At 53.9% G+C, this 17,711-nt stretch overlaps 1 protein-coding gene across 1 annotated transcript; it reads right to left on the bottom strand.

The window, feature by feature from the left end:
* Positions 1-14,041: 14,041 nt before the first annotated feature.
* On the bottom strand, positions 14,042-16,520 carry OLFML3 (olfactomedin like 3). Its single transcript, XM_030001026.1, has 3 exons — positions 16,290-16,520; positions 15,538-15,823; positions 14,042-15,088 (listed from the first exon to the last, which is right to left on the bottom strand). The coding sequence occupies exons 1-3, from the start codon at positions 16,395-16,397 to the stop codon at positions 14,304-14,306; spliced, it is 1,179 nt and encodes a 392-aa protein (XP_029856886.1). The 5' UTR covers positions 16,398-16,520; the 3' UTR covers positions 14,042-14,303.
* Between the last annotated feature and the right edge of the window lie 1,191 nt (positions 16,521-17,711).

A 17,711-nucleotide genomic window follows, 5' to 3' on the forward strand; every position in this document is an offset into this window, starting at 1 on the left:
TGTCTTGCCTTGTCTGGTGAAATACTTCTTCTTGTGAAAGCAGTAATTGTGTTTTATGTGATTTTAGATGGTTACAGTAATCACAGCAGATGCTATAAAATGTGATAATAACAGACCCTCACGTGGTATGAGGCACTGCAAGGGCAGACTGTGTGATTTGAAGCAGACACTCCTTAGGCCATAAACTCTGCAGTTCTTGGTTGTCCTGGGACAATCAACGCACATCCCCTGGGGAATTGCTGAGCACTAGTCACAGAAGAAAAAATAATATTTCAAGCACTTACAGTTCATTGAAACAAAAAGGTGGTAAAACTGAATTAGCTTTCCAGCATAAAGAGTACTGTAGACTTCTACCAAGGGACACCGCTGAGGGCGCCGCTTTCCGAAATAACCCATCCTATCTGGGAGTGTTCCAGGTCTTATGATGGGAAAGAGTTTCTAACCATTCAAAATAATTGACTTACAGTGGTGGATGGTTCAAGAACTGACCACAAGCCCCCTGAACCTTGACCTGAGCTGAACCGAGCCTCTGCTGTTTAATGTCACGAATTGGAAGTGCCTCTCGCTGGTTTGCAGATCAAAGCACCTGTAACGCAAGACGTACCCAGCAGAAGCCACAGCAGTCCCAGCTGGATGCAAGGCTGGCACTTGACAATCTTTAATTGCACCAACCCACTCCAATCCTTTTCTTTAATCCTGGCTTCTTGGCTTTTGGTGTTCTCTGTATAATCTCTTGTCTTTTACCCATTCTTCTTGTTATCTAGGATTTAATCAAAACATACGTGGGGTTTGACACAAAGCTTCTATTTTTAATCCTTGCTTCACACAGATAATCAATTTCTACTCAATACTGGCTGTCACTTGCATTACTGGAAAACTGGATCTTACGCTAGTGAATAACACCCACGCCTAGATAGCACAAACCCCTACACTTATATTTTAAATGCTGAGATTTTGCCACGTCCCTTGGTGAGGGGATAATCAAACCATTGTGTGTTTGTCATCGCCTCAGCGCAGCCACTCGGGAAGATTGGTCACACTAATGGAAACGAGATACACTGTACAAGTGCAAATATTTCCCTTTCATCTAGAGAGGGATTATAACTCTGAAAACTAGCTAAGCCAGGCACAAGTGCCATCCCAGGATTAGTTAAGTTGCTCCTCACTTTCCGTGCTACTCTTACCTATAATAGTAACTCACAGGGCAGTTTAAATTATTAACAAGCAAAATAAGGAGGACCACCACAGGGCCATGTCCCTTGGAAGAGTTTGCCATCATGGGACTTGGGCTCCTTTGAAAGTCACTGCAAGGCAAATTTCCCTCGCCAGGGGAGGATGCCTGCTGCCGTTGGTCCTGCTCAGAACCAGGTGGCTGCTCAAGGGCCTGATGTGCTGTGCCAGGCTGATGGCAGCGTGCCAGGGAGAGTGGTGCCAGGCGGCCAGAGGCACTTCCTGATGCACGGATGCTGGGCATGCAGGCTGGAGGAGGAGATGCTCACAAAACAAGTACTGGCTACTGGTCACTTTGCAAAGTCTGCAAGCAGCCACAAATGAATAGTCTATTTTATTTTGAGTACTGCAAGCAAAATAAACACTCACGAGCATTCCCAGAGCTTCCTTTTTTTTTTTTCTCCCTTTCTTTTTAGTTTTAGTCTCACAGTGTCCAATTTCATAGAACAACAACTGACTGCAGGAACAGTAAGAGACACTGAATTGAGGGCTGCCACTTAAGGACTGCTAGTTTAATGATGGGGACACAGGGAGGAGTGAATCCCCACGGGTCCTTTGCACTGCTCATTACAAGGGGTCAGAGGGCTGAGGTACTGTCCCAGCCAAGTGCTCTCCCACTGAATTGAGGATAAAATAACTTGGTATATGAGAAAAAAGTGAAAAACACCCAATGGAAAGTGAGTTTCAGCCATGGTGAAGCTCTGCTCTTCAAGCTGTGCAGGAGGCTGGGCTTCCAAGCTGATTGCATTATTGTGTGATTTTTTTTTTCATACATGAACAATGCATGGTTTGGCAAAGAGAAGAATCTTGTCATAACAATTTATATTTATTCTCCAAAAATGGCCTTTAATTTCTAATTATAGAATGCTACTCACACATAGGCAATCACAAAAAAAAAGCCAGTGAGGAAGAAAACTACTGTGGTTTTATAGGGTTTTAAGAAATAAATAAACATGCTCTGTAACTTTCTTAGAGGAGGAAAAAAAAAATTAAACTCAATACTGATGCTGAATGTGTGTGTGTGTGTGTCACAGCTGCCATACTAAGGTTGGCTATGTGTCTGCCCCTTCTACAGTTGTGGATCAGATTCTATAGGAAGATTTTGTACAAATTTGAACAAGACTTACAAACTCCACAAGGATGCCAGGAGCCAGAGGGAGGGGCTGACAGACTGGGGTATTTGGACTCTGGATCACAAATCACTTAACTCCATGCAGCCTCACTGAAGCCATTAGGATGCTGGAACCAGCAGACAGGGCAGGCGCAGGGACACATGGGATATTCAGTATTCCTGGATCACTCGGTGGTTGCCTCCAACGGTGACAGCATCGGCCGCCCCAAAGGGTGACTCAGCGGCGACAGACACAGGTTTCTGGACACGTGGGCGACTTGAGCTGACCTGTGCCCACTGTGGGCTCAGCGGAAACTCTCTAGCAGGATCAGCTTTGTGTGCTTTATTTTAAACTTTATTCTATTTCTTTCAAAACCTTTTATTTACACGTAATTCTTGAGTAGCCTATTAAGAGATGTAATCACATATACCTAATCCCATACATGTGCCAATCCTACTTCAGTCTTTAGTCCAAGTATCTTCAGCCCAGATACTTTTGTCTTCACTTATGAGGTAATAAATTAGACAGCAAATTATAGCTCATTTGAGAAAAGTACAGCCCCATTCTTTGAGATCCTGATCTCAGTTCTCTATTTGTTCTTCATTTTTTCTACTTTTGTTATTTGCCCTCTTAATCGTCTCTCTAATCTAGCAGTCCTAGACTTCTCAGTCTCATTTTGCTAGAGGTTTTCTCCCCCAGGGCCCTGATCATTCTTCCTGCCATTAAGATTATATATATCAGCACAGTTGCACATTTGTTTAAATGCTGGGTCAGGGATCTAATATCTAGTTATCATGCATCACACAAGGATGACCTCCCTGGGACTAGAAAGTCTGTTTGTCATTTATACGGAGTCACAGCTTCTAGATGCACAAACCCGATTGCTTTACTCACTTTGATCTCTGCTTACACAGCTTCTGCCGGGGCGTATGGGGCTGGGGCACATAGCCCGGGCAGCAGCCGTCCCACACTGGCCCAATCTGGCATGAGTCCCAGTGATGCCATGATCCCCAGCACGCCGTGCCCAGGAAACCTGGGTCATGTCAGCTTCAGCGTGGTGGGGACCCCACGGAGGGCAGGCTTTTGGGTGATGTCTGTCTGCTTTGCAGCAGCCAGTTGCCATTGGAGCTGCCTGTTGCTCACCTGCCCTGCGGGAGGACACAGTCCCAAGACACTTCGTCTTGGACCAAAGATCTCATGGTGAATGCGAATACACTTTTTCTTAAATGTCTCCACAGCAAAAAATATCTAGTCTTCATTTTGCAAAAAAGGTAATGTAGCCTGCTTTTCTGCCAGGGTGAGCATCACACCAAAATCAGCATTGTCAAAACACTGGTAGTGCAGGTGAGCCTGTGAGAAGCAGAGTTTGGCTCCTCTTTGCAGATGCATGGGCTTAGAAGATCTGGATCTTTGTCCAAGTGCCAGAGGCATCCCAGTAGCTCCGCTTGGCTTACAAACCTCTGCAGTCAGCCTTCAGGGGCAATGCTGCTTGAATGTTTAAGAAATGTTTCGAGTTTTTTTTCCCTGGACTTTTCTCAAAGATAATTTGTAATTATATTTTACAGCTTTATATATATATATACATATATATATATATCTTAAGACAGTGTGTTAGTCATGCAAATATGATTACGTACCTTATGTTCCCATGACATTAGTAATTAAAACCATGGAATTTAAAGCACATATTTCAAAAATCCAGTGTAGGCTTCTATTAAAAATGCAGTTCATTAAGGCTAATAAAGTACCTTAGAACGGGTCAAGGCAAATCCAGAGCATGTTCCGTTGCCGTGGGAACAGCTGGCACCAAAGCCAAGTGAAGACGTGGTAACCTGCAGCATCAGAAATAACAGGTAAAAATATGATTAGGAGAGAAAGCCGCCCCAAACCCAGAATGGCATTTTCCCGCCTGCGGTGCCAAGTGTGCTGAGATCCCCATGGCCATTCCCAGGGCTGGAGGAGCCGTTGCAAGCTGCTGGCCCTGCTGTGGGCTTGGAGCAGGGTGGGGGTTACGGTGCTGCACCCCCAAGGAGGCCTCCCATGGGAATGGGGTGCGTGGCAGCCTGGAGGGCTGTGGACATGGGACATCAGCTGTTTGTTGGGGCAGCGGGGCTGGAGGCACTGCCAGACCCCAAGGAGGCAGAGAAACGTCCCATAGCAAAGCAGTGACCAGGAAATGTGACCCAGTCATCAAATTCACATACGTAACTACTTTCTGGATTGTTAATTGCTTCCAAAGTGGAAGACTTTCTCCTAATCTCCCATTAGCAACTGCACATCCCTCTCCATTTCAAATTGCCTTAGAAGATGAGGGTTTCTTTGCTGCCATGAGGGACAGAGTGAAAGAGCAGTAATTTTTTAATTAAGTCAGTCTGCTGGCGTTACTCTTGGATAGCTTACATAAATGAAGGAGGATTTTGCTCATTGCTCTGCTGCTTTCCTCCTGACGCTCAAGACCACCCTGCCTACCCCTCCAGCCCCTTGGCCCCGAGCTGTGGACACCCCAGCAAGTCTCCCCCTCTCAGCTCCGGCAGCCCCGCTCTCTGCACCAGCCTGCAGGGCCTTTGATCCCACGGGACCAATCCTGTGCCACAGGACCCCCAGCCGACTCAGTGCTGCACCATGGTGCACGTTGCAAACCCCCTTGGGCACATCTGCTCCGAAGGCTGCTGTACCAGGCACAGCCCTGGGTATGGCCCCTGCCTGCTGGAGATGAATTAATGCAGTTTTTCTAGGACATAATAGTTACAGAAACCAGGAGGACCTTTCTGCCTGTTGCATAACCTCAGCTTTAGCTAATGAACCTCTAATTGCTGCATGCTGTGCGTGTTCTGCAGGGTTGCCGAGCCACTCTCCCACCAACCAAGCTGGCCCCTCCGCAGGGATGTGCCGCCCTGGCCCTTGTGCCGTGAGCACAGAGGGAATTTTCCCCTCCTTCCTTGTGCCAGCGGGGTCCCGCACCAGGGCCGAGCAGGAGGGAGCATGCTGCAGCCCCGGAGTGGTGGATGCAGAGGATTCTCCTCCTCGGGCGCCCGCAGTGCTGGGCTGCAAGGCTGGAGCATCTGCGGTGCCTCGGGACCGGCCAAACGCCGTCCTGGGAGCAGGGATCCAGCTGCCCTGGGCTCCGGTGGGCAGACGCAGCTGCTCTGTAGCACGACGCCCAGCCGCCCAAAGCCTCAGCGCGCTTCGTGAACCCATCGGGGGATGAACCAGCAGAAACAGCATGTCTCTCCAGACTCGTACGTGAAATGGGTTTGCAGATTCATGCTGTGTCCTGCCTGGCCCCAGTGGTAGGACAGCGTTTCTCCCTCCTGCAGTCTCAAAAGGAAAAAATCACCAGGCCCCTAAATGGCATCATGTAAACAGGAGCCGAGGTTGGTTGTATTCCAGATAAATGGGCTGGTGCTGGCGCAGGAGAGGGTCCTTCCAAGCTCATCCCTCCAAGGCAATGCCACCAGTGAGGGCCGTGCTGCTCCTGGGGTTCTTGGACGCTGCTGCACTAAGGGAGAGTCTAACATCGTTCCCAAAGCGAGAGATCCCAGCAGCAGGAACAGAGTCAATGATGCAATGAAAATTATTATTTCCTAAAATTGCATGTTTCTCCAAGCCTATGAAAGTGGCTCTTGCAATGACAGGAAAAATGCACATAATTGCCTGGTTTGCCTGCATACAGCTGAACATCCCAAGGAGATACTGCACAGTCAATACATGGCACGATGACACTGCACCCCAGCTGTGCAAAATTTCATGGGATTTATTGGTACTGATGTCTCTTGATGAAATTATATTTCTTTCTTCCTTTATTCTATAACAAGCTGAACATTTCAATTTCTGAGGCAAGCTTGGTTCGGGAATGGAAGAAAGCAGAAGGTGGCAGATGACACTGACATCGGAAGTGGCTCAGTTGGGGAAAACTGCTTTTCGCTTAAAACCCCACTTTCCTGGAAAAACTGCATTCAAGGAAGAATTGACAATTTAGAACAAAGCTGTGAGGAACAACCTTCTGCAGGAGCCAGATACAAAGCAGAGCTCTGGTCTGTGGCCTGTGTGTTTGGCTGTTAAGAGTCCTCCAGGTTGCAAGGCTTGAAGCAATTTTGGGTTAAAAGGGAATGAAAACTAAAAGACGAGAAGGACTCTGAAAGTCATGGGCTGGACTCCAGCACTTGGCAAGAAGCAGCCTACCTGGAGGTCAGGGACTGGATTTCCATTGCAAATTAGTCAATGGATCAACATTTATTTCTTTGTTCTCATTTTCCCCTTAGTGGCATGTCTAATTATGTATTAAAAATCTTGCTTTCTCATTCGGAGGTCGCCTGTCTGCTGCAATGCTACTACCCCGTCCCCACAGGACCCCTGCCCAGTGCATCACTGGCTGGTGAGGTCCTGCTGCCCATCGCCACCACTGCAGGTGGGATCTGTCCCGCTGTGGCAGAGGAGGTGCCCCTGCCCTGCCCCTCCTCAGTGCCCCACCAAGCCCTGGGCACAGAGCTCTCCCCACGCAGCAGCACTTTAACTCTGCCCTGGTCCTCCTCTCCCAGCCCGGGGCTGGGTAATCGGAAAAGCGCTGTTGCTCTAAATCAATGCTAAAATGTCTTTGCAGCCCAAGGAAAGTTTATAGCTTGAATTAAGAGCTATTAAGCCTTTGAGCGCTGCTGCTTGGCAAGGGAGAAAGAACAAAGCATGCTGCTTTGGGGGACTGACAGATCAGTGGGATGACCAAGTGCCCTCCGTGAGCAGAAACAGGGACGTACCAGGGACGTGCGTGTCTGTGGGCTCTTGCAGGTTGGTCTGGGGAAGGACCTTGCCACAGCACCGGCACTGCCGGCACCAGCAGGAAGGGCTGCACCACGCACCCACTCGCACTGCTGCGGATGCCCTAGTACAACACCTCAGCTCAAAATCAGTCCCTGTAGCACGATGGGCCGGCTGTTCCTCTGCTCGCTGCACCTCTGCACCAGACATCTGGTCTCCTCGGTGGCTTTGCCTCGTGGATTTAATCAGACCTTTCATTTTTCCTTACTTGAGCAATTCCATGGAAGTGCTCTTTGCATCATTTTCATTTACAAGGATTAGTAGGTAATTTTGGAGAAATCCATTTAACTGAGCAATTAGTGAGTCAATAATACACTTCTGTGTTTTGTTAGAAACAGAAAAATTGGTAATTTCTGTTTGTTTTGACCCTACCTCTGTAGTAATGGCAGCAATTTTCCACAATAATCACAGTTACCATGGTTATATCTACCTCCAGGTTGTCAGACACCTGCAGCGGGACACCATCTCTGCATGAGCACAGCCGGGGTGCTGCACTGGGAGGGGCAGCTGCTCTGGCCCCTCATGGGGCCCCGCATCCTCGTGCCATCCCAGCACTGGTGCAGGTGTGGGTGCTGGCTGTGCTGGGAGCCCCCGGGCAGAACGGGGCACGTGCCCCTGCTGGCACTGCTCATCCTTCCCTGGCCGGCCCCAAATCAGTGTTTCACTGAGGTTCAACTGGGGGTGAGGGAGCTGGAGGCAAACAGACAAACAAAACTTTATCTTGTGTTTCTTTGGAGCTGGCCCACGATCCCCAAGCTGCAGCCAGTGCTGGGGCAAAGCACTGGGGAGGGAAACCCAAGCCCTCCTTTGCACAGGGAGAATCACTGCATCCCTCAGCATTTTTGCCTCGGGAGAGGCAAAGTAGAAAGTAGAAAATTCGGATCTATTCCAGAAAGACTCTGGGGAGCTGATTTTCAGAAAGGAAAGAAATTAAAGAACTGCTTAGCTGAATAGCTGAGCTAGTATTTTTCTGTCCTCAGGAAACAACTTTCATAATAATAGCATTACTAATAATAACACCCCAAAGAAAATCCTAGTGAAATCATGTAGACTACAGGATGCGTGAAATCCCTGGGATAGTGTGAGCTGCCTGCGTGGGTCTTCCTCGTGTCAGCGATATCCTTGCTGGCTGGAGACCAATATGTTACCACAAATGGGAGCAGTGCACACAGAGTAATCCATCTTGATCAAAGTACTGAAATAACTCCAAATTCTGTTAGTAAATGAAACTGTCCAGAAAATAATGAAACTTTGTGTGTGTGTCGCGAACCACAGCTCCTCTGACAGGTTTGTGAGCTCTGAATTCAAAGACTTTATTTTTAATCTTCCTGTCAAGAGGAAAGGAATGAGCTGACACCCCAGCACTGGGATGGATGAGAGGAGCCCGGGCACCTGCAGCACCCAGGCTGGCTGGGCCAGGTGGGAAGCCAGCTCTGCAGGGACCCCATAATTCTGCAGAATGCACCTTTTTAAAGACATTTCAGTTTCTGTCCCTTCCTTTGAGCTGCAGCACACCTCCTCCAACACAGCACATGTGACAATGAGAGTGCAGAGGGGGTGCGAGTGTTGTGGAGGGTTTGGGGGGCAGGTGGTGGGAGGCATGAGGGACAAGGGGCAGCTGTGTGCTGCGGAGGGTATGGTAGGAGCCAGGTTTCGTGTTTGAGGAGGAAAAGCGGGGCTGGGGGAAGCAGGGGCAAGCTGAACACAGCCGAACAGAGCTGTGGCCCAGTGTGGTCATCCTCAAGTCTCAGCATCAGCATCTCCCCCAGGCAGAAATGGCTGTGGATGAGGGGACCCCCTCAGGCTGAGTACCCCCGGTTGGTCCAGCCAGTGCAGGGCTCAGCAGCACTGCAGGTGAGGGTCATCCCTGCGGATGGACAAGCATCCCAGGAAAGCCTCCCGTGGCACCTCAGGGTTCCAGTCCCTGCAGACCCCCCCACCACTGCACCCACACTGCCGGGGCCCTCCTGTTCCCAAAGCCACAAAACTGCTTTGTAGATCCCCTGACAATGCGAAAATCAGAAATAGCACACAGCTGTGATTAAGCACACACTTTTAAATCCCTGTTATTAATTGGAAGATCCCACTTTGAGAGGAAGGAGACTATCTCCATTTCAGAAAGCAACAGCTAGCTGAGCCCAGTGTCAGCACATCTGGCCAGAAGCTGGCAGCACTCAGCAGAGAGGGATTTAGCTCCAGCCCAGCCCACACCAACACGAAGCCACAGGTCTGAGCTCTCCCTCTCTGCAACAAAGCTCCAAGCAAACATTTCCAGTGAATTTGGTTTTGTTTATTCTACATTTTCATTAGAAAGTGCAAAGAACCGTAAGCAAGCTGCTGCCATTTTGTGTCCCTCTTAGCACATATGAGCTCAGCCCGAGCTCCGTGTCCTCCCACTTCTGCTGTGAAGTCCTGGATAGAGTGCTTTGTTGCCTCCCATTTCATGTGTGAAGAGTTAGACCTCAACCAGATGTTACGTGGGCAGAAGTACCTATTTGAAGTTAAAAGCCTGTGATTATACTTGCCTACAAGCCATTAAGAAAGTATTTAATGGAGAAATTATCCCCCCCTTCTTGTTTCAATACAATAGCATCTTTACAATACACTTGTTTAAGTTGCCTACTTTTAATTTTAGTTCCCTTGTTTCTAATACTACACGCAGAGCCATTTCACTTTATCAATAGCTCCTGTGAGCTGGAAAAGAGTCAGGGAGGAAAAAAACACAATATCCTTGAGAATTAGACAAAGGGGAAGAAATTAGCTGGAAGATCTTGCTTTCTCTCTGCTCTTAACGTAACTTCTCAATTTACTTTATCAGATTGCCTTCCAAAGAGGAGTATTTTTCAAGAGGAGCAGAGATGAAAGGGATTATTACGTACAAAGACTCTTCTTTAAAGAGATAAAATATTTGGCAATTAAAGCACAAGAAGCTGCAGACTCACAAGGAAAGCAGTGACTTCACTGGAGCAGTCACATTACCATATTTCCCACTAACCCCTCATTACAGAAAGCGATAACACCGCTGTGAAGTGCTGCTGCAGTGGAGGGGCTCTCCTGCCCACTGCCCAGCCGCGGGAGCCCAGGCGCGGGGCACAGGGCCACCAGCCATCTCATGCTGCAGCCCACGGGCGGCTGCGTCCCAGGAGCAGGGGGACACGGGAAAGGGCCAGCCCTTGTCCCAGAGCCACCTCCATCCGGTGGCTGAATGGGACCATGTGCTTGGAAATTAGGGTTTTTAACAACCTCCTGTGAAAGAGAGGGTCTGGCTGTCCACGAGGGCTGCAGGTAACCTGCCCAGGGCTGAAATGGAACGTGCTGGAGTCTCTGCCGTCAGCGGCTTTGAAGTCAAGGCTGAACTTTCCTGAAAATCTGTTAGTTCAGAGGGAATGGCTGGGAGGGCAGAGACCTGGGCAGCCCTGGGGCTGGGGCGGTGCAGGGCAACTGGGAGCAGCCACAAAAGGGGCAAAACCCCCATTTCCACACAGGGCAGAGGGACTTGAGGCAGCCCTGCCGGGGGAGCCCGGGCCTGTCCTGTGGGCAGGGCCGGAGGACGCTGCTGCCGTGGGGTGGAGGTGCTGGCCCCAGGCGCGGGTGCAGCCCTGGGCAGGGGAGGGATGGGGCCAGGTGGCAATTAACAGCTATTAGGGCACGCAGGGCCCCCCGACAATCCCACAAGCTGTGGCACAACCTTTGCTTTCTCCTAATGGGGTTGATAAATATTTAAACATGAAAAAAAGAAATCAATTAACCCTAGCAAGAGATGAACCCTTGTGTTTGCAAGCAGCAAAGCCTGCGTGGTGCCTGGGGGGTGGCTGGGAGGGATCACGACAGGAGCCCACAGCAGACGGGGGAGTGGGTGCATGTTTCCATCCCGCAGTAAATATGAATGCCTGTTCCTGAATCTCTGCTGATTTTCTTTTTTGTGAATGACCCTCTTTTCTGTGGGTTATTAGGCAGGAGAGCCACCCAGATGTGCTTCCTCTGAGGTCTCTCACTCGGTGCGGTCGTCTGTTAAGCTGGATGATGGCAGAGACTTATCTCCAGCAGGATGAGAAGGTGCCAAGCGGGGCCAGCCCCATCCTGGGCGGCAGCACGGGGACCAGCCTTGAGCATGACAAGCCCTCATGGTCATGCCACCCGCACTCGCGTGACAATGATCTCCTTCCTGGTGAGGGCAGCTGCTCTGCGGGAACCGGGGACTCACTGGGGTTTGCCTGGCTCCTGCAGGCACCCACCAGCCACGCAGGACCACAGCCAGTGAGCTGCCGCTCTTCGCTCAAGCTGCCTTCAGCCAGCTCAGAGTTGAACCACTTTTAATGATCAAACGTGATTTTTGTCTAAGTGTTTGTCAGCAAATGAAGATAATGCTGTTCTGCTTTACAGGGGTTATTCCAAGGATTAATTAGTTGATGTTGCTTGAAGTACTTTGAAGATGTGGAGTGCTAGATAAGTGCTGCGCTTTATAAGCTGATCAGGCACTGCAGTTATTTTTCCATTTTGCGTCTCATTCCCAAAGTGTTTGTACAAAACAAATTCCACATGAGCATGCAGTTACTGTAGGCGCTTCTCACATTGGGGCTTTGCAGGGTGGCAGCAGATGCCCCCACCCGCCGTCAAAGCTGTGATTTCCCGTGTTAGTATAACGTGTCCCAGAGGAGAGGAGCCAGACCCTCCTGGCACTCTCAGGGGGCTCTGCTGTGGCCCCGCTTCCCCACCCCGGTCCATGGGACACGTCCCCACCGGCACAGGCGGCAGCAGTCACCCCGAGTGGGCGGCAGCGTTTGGGGGTGCAGTGAGAGACCCTCCCAGCACTGCTTGCAGGGATGTGAGCCAGAGGGGACTGCACCTCTCGGGCAGCTCGTGTAGAGAGAAATCTCTTTTCCTCCCATTTCATGAGCAGTTTTCTGGCAGCGAGTAAAGTGCAGGGTCTCAGCTCTCGCAGAAGGAATGCGCATGTCGTTGCGGACAGGCTGACCTTTGCGTCTGCTCCTGGCTGTTCCCAGCAGCCGGGGCTCCTGAGGGGGACCCTGAGCAGAGCAAGCCAGCCACCCAGCTATGCCGGCTTCTTGCCCCTCCTGCCACAGCAAGACGAAGCCTAATGAGCCACATTTTCTAAAGAGATTAAAATACTTGATGAACACGTGATGCTTGGCACAAGCGGGACTCTGGCAACTGCTGCCACCGGCTGCACCCTTGTCCCCCTCATGCCCAAGGCAAGCAGGAGTGTCTCAGGGGAGCGAGTGTCAGATTTTGCAGGACTTGTTTCAGGTTAGAAGATGGTTTCTGGTGAAGCATCATTACTGCCCCATCAACGCTAATTCAAGCTAGAGAAATCATTGGCATAATTATTTACAACTGCAATTTCTGAAAATTGTATTTTTGTTACCATAGTTATTGATCTTGAAAAGGGCTATAAATTAACTTGACAGTTCACATAGTCCTTCACACTTGGATAATTTCTCTGCTTGACTTGCGCTGTGTGTTGAACTTTCAGCACCATCCAATTACAGTCATTCAAAGAGTGTATTTAAACATTTTTCTTATGCAACTGAAAGACATTTTAATTATAATACAGAAGAACTTGAAGCAAATACCAAGTGATCCCCACATTGCAGGACAGCTTGCCTTGAGGTGGGTGCGGGGGGATGCTGAATGCCTGGCTTCATGGCAACGTGGGGGTGGCCTGGCCCTGCTGTGGCTCTGGGAGGGCCGGTGGCCCCGGGAGCCCCCCAGGTGCTTGGCAGCGGTGGTCCCCACGGGGCCAGCACCTCCCTGGGGCACCCAGGCAGCTCCGTGTCCTCTCACCCTGGAGCGGGGCCCTCAGCCAGCACGAGCAGAATGCAATTCTCACCTGGCCAGACCAGCTCACAGCTTCACATGTTCAGTGTTTGTCCCCAGAATTGATCTCTGATGGAAAAAGGGATGCTTAATGACACATAAACACCTCGTAAGTCGTTGTCTGTGCTCTCCAGACACTGTGACAGGAACAAATCACAGCAAACCTCGGTTTCTGGGGGGCCCACAGCATCTCCGGCCAGAAATGGCCAAATCCTGCACCCTGCAGGGGTGTGGTGCAAGTGGCAGCATGTGGGACAGTCACCACTGGGTGACGCAGTGGGGACTGGAAGGACGTGGCATGGTGGCCACGCAGGGCTGTGCCCGTGCCCAGCAGGTACCTGCTGTGGACCCGGCCCCTGCCTCGGTGACGGGGGTCTTGAGCCCTGGCAGTGCCAGAGCTGCCATCCCGAGGGGCTCCCAGCACCTGCCCTGTCCTGCCCCATCTCCTCTGGGGCACTGCTGCTGTGGGGCCATGCGGAGACTCGGAGCTGGTGAAACAGGGACGGGAAGGGGCTCGGGGGACCCAGGGCCTTACGTAAAGAGTTTGTGGCAATCCTGTGGCTTCAGGGGGAAGATGACTGTGCTTCATCAGAAGTGAACTGGGAAAATCAGCAACATCTGGTGCCTGCTGGCTAGGACACCTCCCTGGCATGTGAGGAAAGTCTCCAGTTATCCTCTCAGATTAAGGGATTTTACTGTTTGCTCACAGTTTTGTACATGCAAAACAGGCTGGCCCCGGCCAGGCTCAGAAGTCCCCTTGCTGCAGCAGGAGCCTGCCCAAAGCCCCAGCTTAAATCCCTGCCCAAAGCCCCAATATAAATCCCTGCCCAAGGCCCCTACCCAAAGCCCCAGACTAATCCCCCAACCCAGCCCCCCTACCCAGCCCCCCAACCCAAGGAGCTATCTGCGCTGGCTGCTCTGGCCAGCCCTCCATGGACACCCCACCCTTGGGAAGTGTCTTTTGGGATGACTCTGGGGCAATGTGGAGCTCGTGGCTCTGGCAGCCTGGCCCCAGCGCCCCGCGCTCCCCCCAAGTAGGTGGCTGCAGCTCGCTGCATAGTATTTATTCATTCTATCACAGAGAAGAAAATCTCATTAAATTAGTCCAGGTTTCTGCAGGGGCGCCTGGTGCCGGTGGGTGGAAGGTGGCCAGGGGTGGGGGTCCAGCATTTCATCATTCACAGTGATGGGAGATGGGGCAGAGATGCCGTCCCGTGCCAGGGCCAGCTGTGCCCCATGGGGTGGGATGGTCAGAGCCGAGCTTGCCCAGGCAGGGTGGCCGGATGTGCGGGGATGCCCTGCTGTGGCCCCTCAGACCTCCAGCTTCTTCTTCATCTCCATGCGGTAGATGATCTGGTAGCCGTCGTCCCAGGCGTAGATCTGCCTCTCCCGGGGGCTGTACTTCATGCTGGAGTGCGAGCCATAGCGCTTGGGGAAGTAGACAAGGGAGGCGTCCTCGGGGGCCAGCGTGCCACTGACGTCGAAGACGCACTGCACGCGGGAGCGGCTGGGCAGGCGGGTGTTGTAGACCACGTGCAGCGTCCCGCACACCACGAAGGCGCCCTCGGCATTCTCCCGCGGGCATGGCGTGTCCCACATCTGCTCGATGTCCAGTGAGGTGGGGTCCAGCTTGGCCAGGCATATGTTCTTCTCGTCCTCCTTGGTGGCGTAGATGGCCCAGAGCCCCTCCTCGTCGGCCGCCACCTCGATGTAGGTAAAGGGGGAGAGCCCGAAGACAGGGATCTGCTCTTCAGCCGGGAACACCGAGCTGTCCACCACCGTCTTGTTGGCCAGGTTGAACTTGATCACCTGGAAGGATCCCTGCTGGCGGATGTAGTAGAGGTGCCCGTCATAGACGAGGTGCCCAGTGCCCACCCAGGGGTAGGGCAGCTTGATGCGGGCGGCCTTGCGGGTGGCAGAGAACAGGGTGAACTCCCGCATGCGGGGGAAGACATACACCGTGTCGTTGGCAGTGCCGTCGAAGACGTAGATCTTCTCGGAGTTCCCTGCGGCATCCTTGGTCCACAGCCCTGAGGTGCTGCCGAAACGCTTCAGGATCTTCATGGCTCTGACACTCGCGATGGTATCACTGCAGTCTGCAAGAGCGGGGCAGCTGTGAGAGCCTGGAAGCCACCCAGCCCTGCAGCGGGGACTGCTCCCTCCCCGTGCCAGTCACACAGGTCCCGCTGCGTCCCACCCCAGCCCTCAGGCAACTGCCTTGCAAACTCGATGAAGAGGTTGCAGTGCCGTCCCTGGTGGCATCGAGAAGTCCCCTCGTGCACCCGTGCCATGGGCAGGGGAGGCCACCCTCATGCCAGCTCTGCCCCAAGAGCTCTGGAGAAGCCCAAGGCCTGGGGCTTGGATGCGGCTCCCAGGCAGCTGTGGGGATGCAGGATTTTGTTCCAGAGACACCTGAGAGATGCCCTGCTGGGACATAATGCCATGGTGCATGGCCGGGGGAGACTTGGACCTGGGTGGGCTGGGAAGCCCCAGGGTAACCCCGCACCCGGGTCCATCTGCCCGGGGAGCCACGGCAGCCCCTCACCTGTGAGCTTGGTGTATTTCTCATTCTTCCTCTGCTTGGCTGTGGCCACCTGCTTCTCCATCAGCGTCTCATCCACCTCCACGCAGGGTGGCGCAGGGTTCTGCGTCTCCAGGTAGTCCACCTCACGCTCCAGCCGGTCCACACGCACCGCTGCGCTCTCTGCCTCCGACCGCATCGCCTCCCGCTCCTTCTCCGCTGTCTCAAGCATCCCCAGCACCTGGTTCTTGAAGTCCCGCAGCTCCGTGGAGTAGCGGCTGCTCTGGTCATGCCACTGTGAGATCCTCTCCTGGGATGGCCAAGCAGACACTGAGCTCTCTGCACTTCACAGCCCGGCCACGGCAGCCATCCCACTGCCTGCGCGTGGCTGTGGGAGCCCCCAGAGCCACATGGCACTGCAACGCTGGTGCTCGCGTCTCTGGGTCCTGTCCCGCCATGCTCCTGCACGCGCGGTGCTCCCAGAGCCCTGGTGCTCCCAGACCTGCGGTGCTCCTGCACCCACGATGCTCCCACTCCCACGATCCCCCCATCCCACAGTGCTCCCATGCCCATCACGCTCCTGTGCCTGCGAGGCTCGTGCTGGGCTGTGCGGGGCCCTGGCAGGGGCCGGGGCAGGGGCACCCCACACCAGCTCTGCTCTGTCCCCAGCCCGGCTCCTCCTCGCCCCAGGCCTGCTTCCACCGCCAGGGAGGAAGGCCCCGGGAGCCCCGTGGCGGGGCGAAGTGGGGCAAAGTGGGGCCAGCGTGGGTCCCTACCTCCAGGAGGGTGAGTCGCCGCTCCACGTACTCCATGAACTGCTGCTGCTGGGCGCGGAGGGCCACGGCGAGGAGCGGCAGGAGGAGCAGGCAGCGCCAGGGCCCCATGGCCGTCAGAGAGTGCAGCCTCCACCTCAGTGCTCAGGAATGCTCCGGCCTCTCGAAGCCCTTATTGAATCCAGATGTGAAGAGGGGAGGAGAGGCTGCTCCACTCCCCGCAGACCAGCCCCAGGCGCCTTAACCCCTTCGCGCCCCAGCGGGTGCCCACACCGGCCCTGCAGCGTGCCAGCGAGCCGTGGAGCCGGGGCAGGAGCCTCGGGACACTCTGCTGCGGGCGCATGTGGCGTGTGGGGAGCGGGGAGTGCTGCAGCAGCCCCGTGCAGCAAGGGTAGGACGTGTCCTCTGGCGCTGGGGACAGCATGAGTGGCAGCGTGGGGACAGCCTGTGGGACAGCATGGGGCCAAGCTGGGCCTGGTGCGAAGCCATGGGCACAGCCACGGCCCTGGCTCCTGGTGTGCCGATTTGCAGAGGTGCCCGAGGCAGACAGCCAGCTGGAGCTTGCCTCGGCCACACACCAGGTCTGGTGGAGTCAAAGCTGGGCCAGCACCGCAGCCGCCAGCCCCCTGAGCCTGCGGCACCCCCTGTCCTGGCTGCTGAGCCGGGAGCTCCTGCCTGCCCCTGCCTCACGCTGGGGTCCTGCAGAGTCCCCCCTTGTCCCGAGAAGAGCCATTCTGGCCCAGCAGCTCAGTCAACCACCAGCAGTCATTCCAGGGGCTGCCCCGCCGGACATGCCCGCACCCTGTCATTTGGGGACATTTGCTCAGCGCCTGCTCCCGAGGCTGCCCGAGTGCCACTGTGGAGCCACACAGCAGCTCCTGCACCCCTCGTGCTGGCCGAGGGACAGGGCAGGGCCCAGGTGCAGCGTGACGGACGAAGACTGCAGCTCCGTGCCCAGGACGCAGCCAGGCCCGCGGTTGCACCTGCAACCCGCCCAACCTGGTGGTGCTGCTGGCACAGGCCGGGGCACCAGCCGTGGCCCCAGCTGTGGCCCGTGGGTTTCCTGGGCTCTGCCTGCAGATCTGCATGGGGCTGAGGGTCAGCCGCATCCATGCACAGGACTGCAGTGCTGCGCACGGGGCGAGTGTGCCACCTAGTGCTCCTGCATCCCGCATCCCTGCATCCCGCATCCCACCAGACTGCACAGCACAGGCCACACAGGGCCCCCAAACGAAGCTGCCATGCTGGCAGGGGCCAGGCTCGGCCCCAGCACCTCTCTGCTGCCTTTCACACGAGGCCATTGCTTGGGTGGACGACCGGGGTGCCAGCAAAGCACAGCTCACCCGCGGGCCAGGGCACATCCCCACCTGCCCGGGTTAGTGACGCTGAGCACGCCAGTGCTCGGCCCTTCGGTGCTTTTGGGGC

This window comes from Aquila chrysaetos, chromosome 24 (assembly GCF_900496995.4).
Source record: "Aquila chrysaetos chrysaetos chromosome 24, bAquChr1.4, whole genome shotgun sequence".
Classification (NCBI taxonomy): Eukaryota; Metazoa; Chordata; class Aves; order Accipitriformes; family Accipitridae; genus Aquila; species Aquila chrysaetos.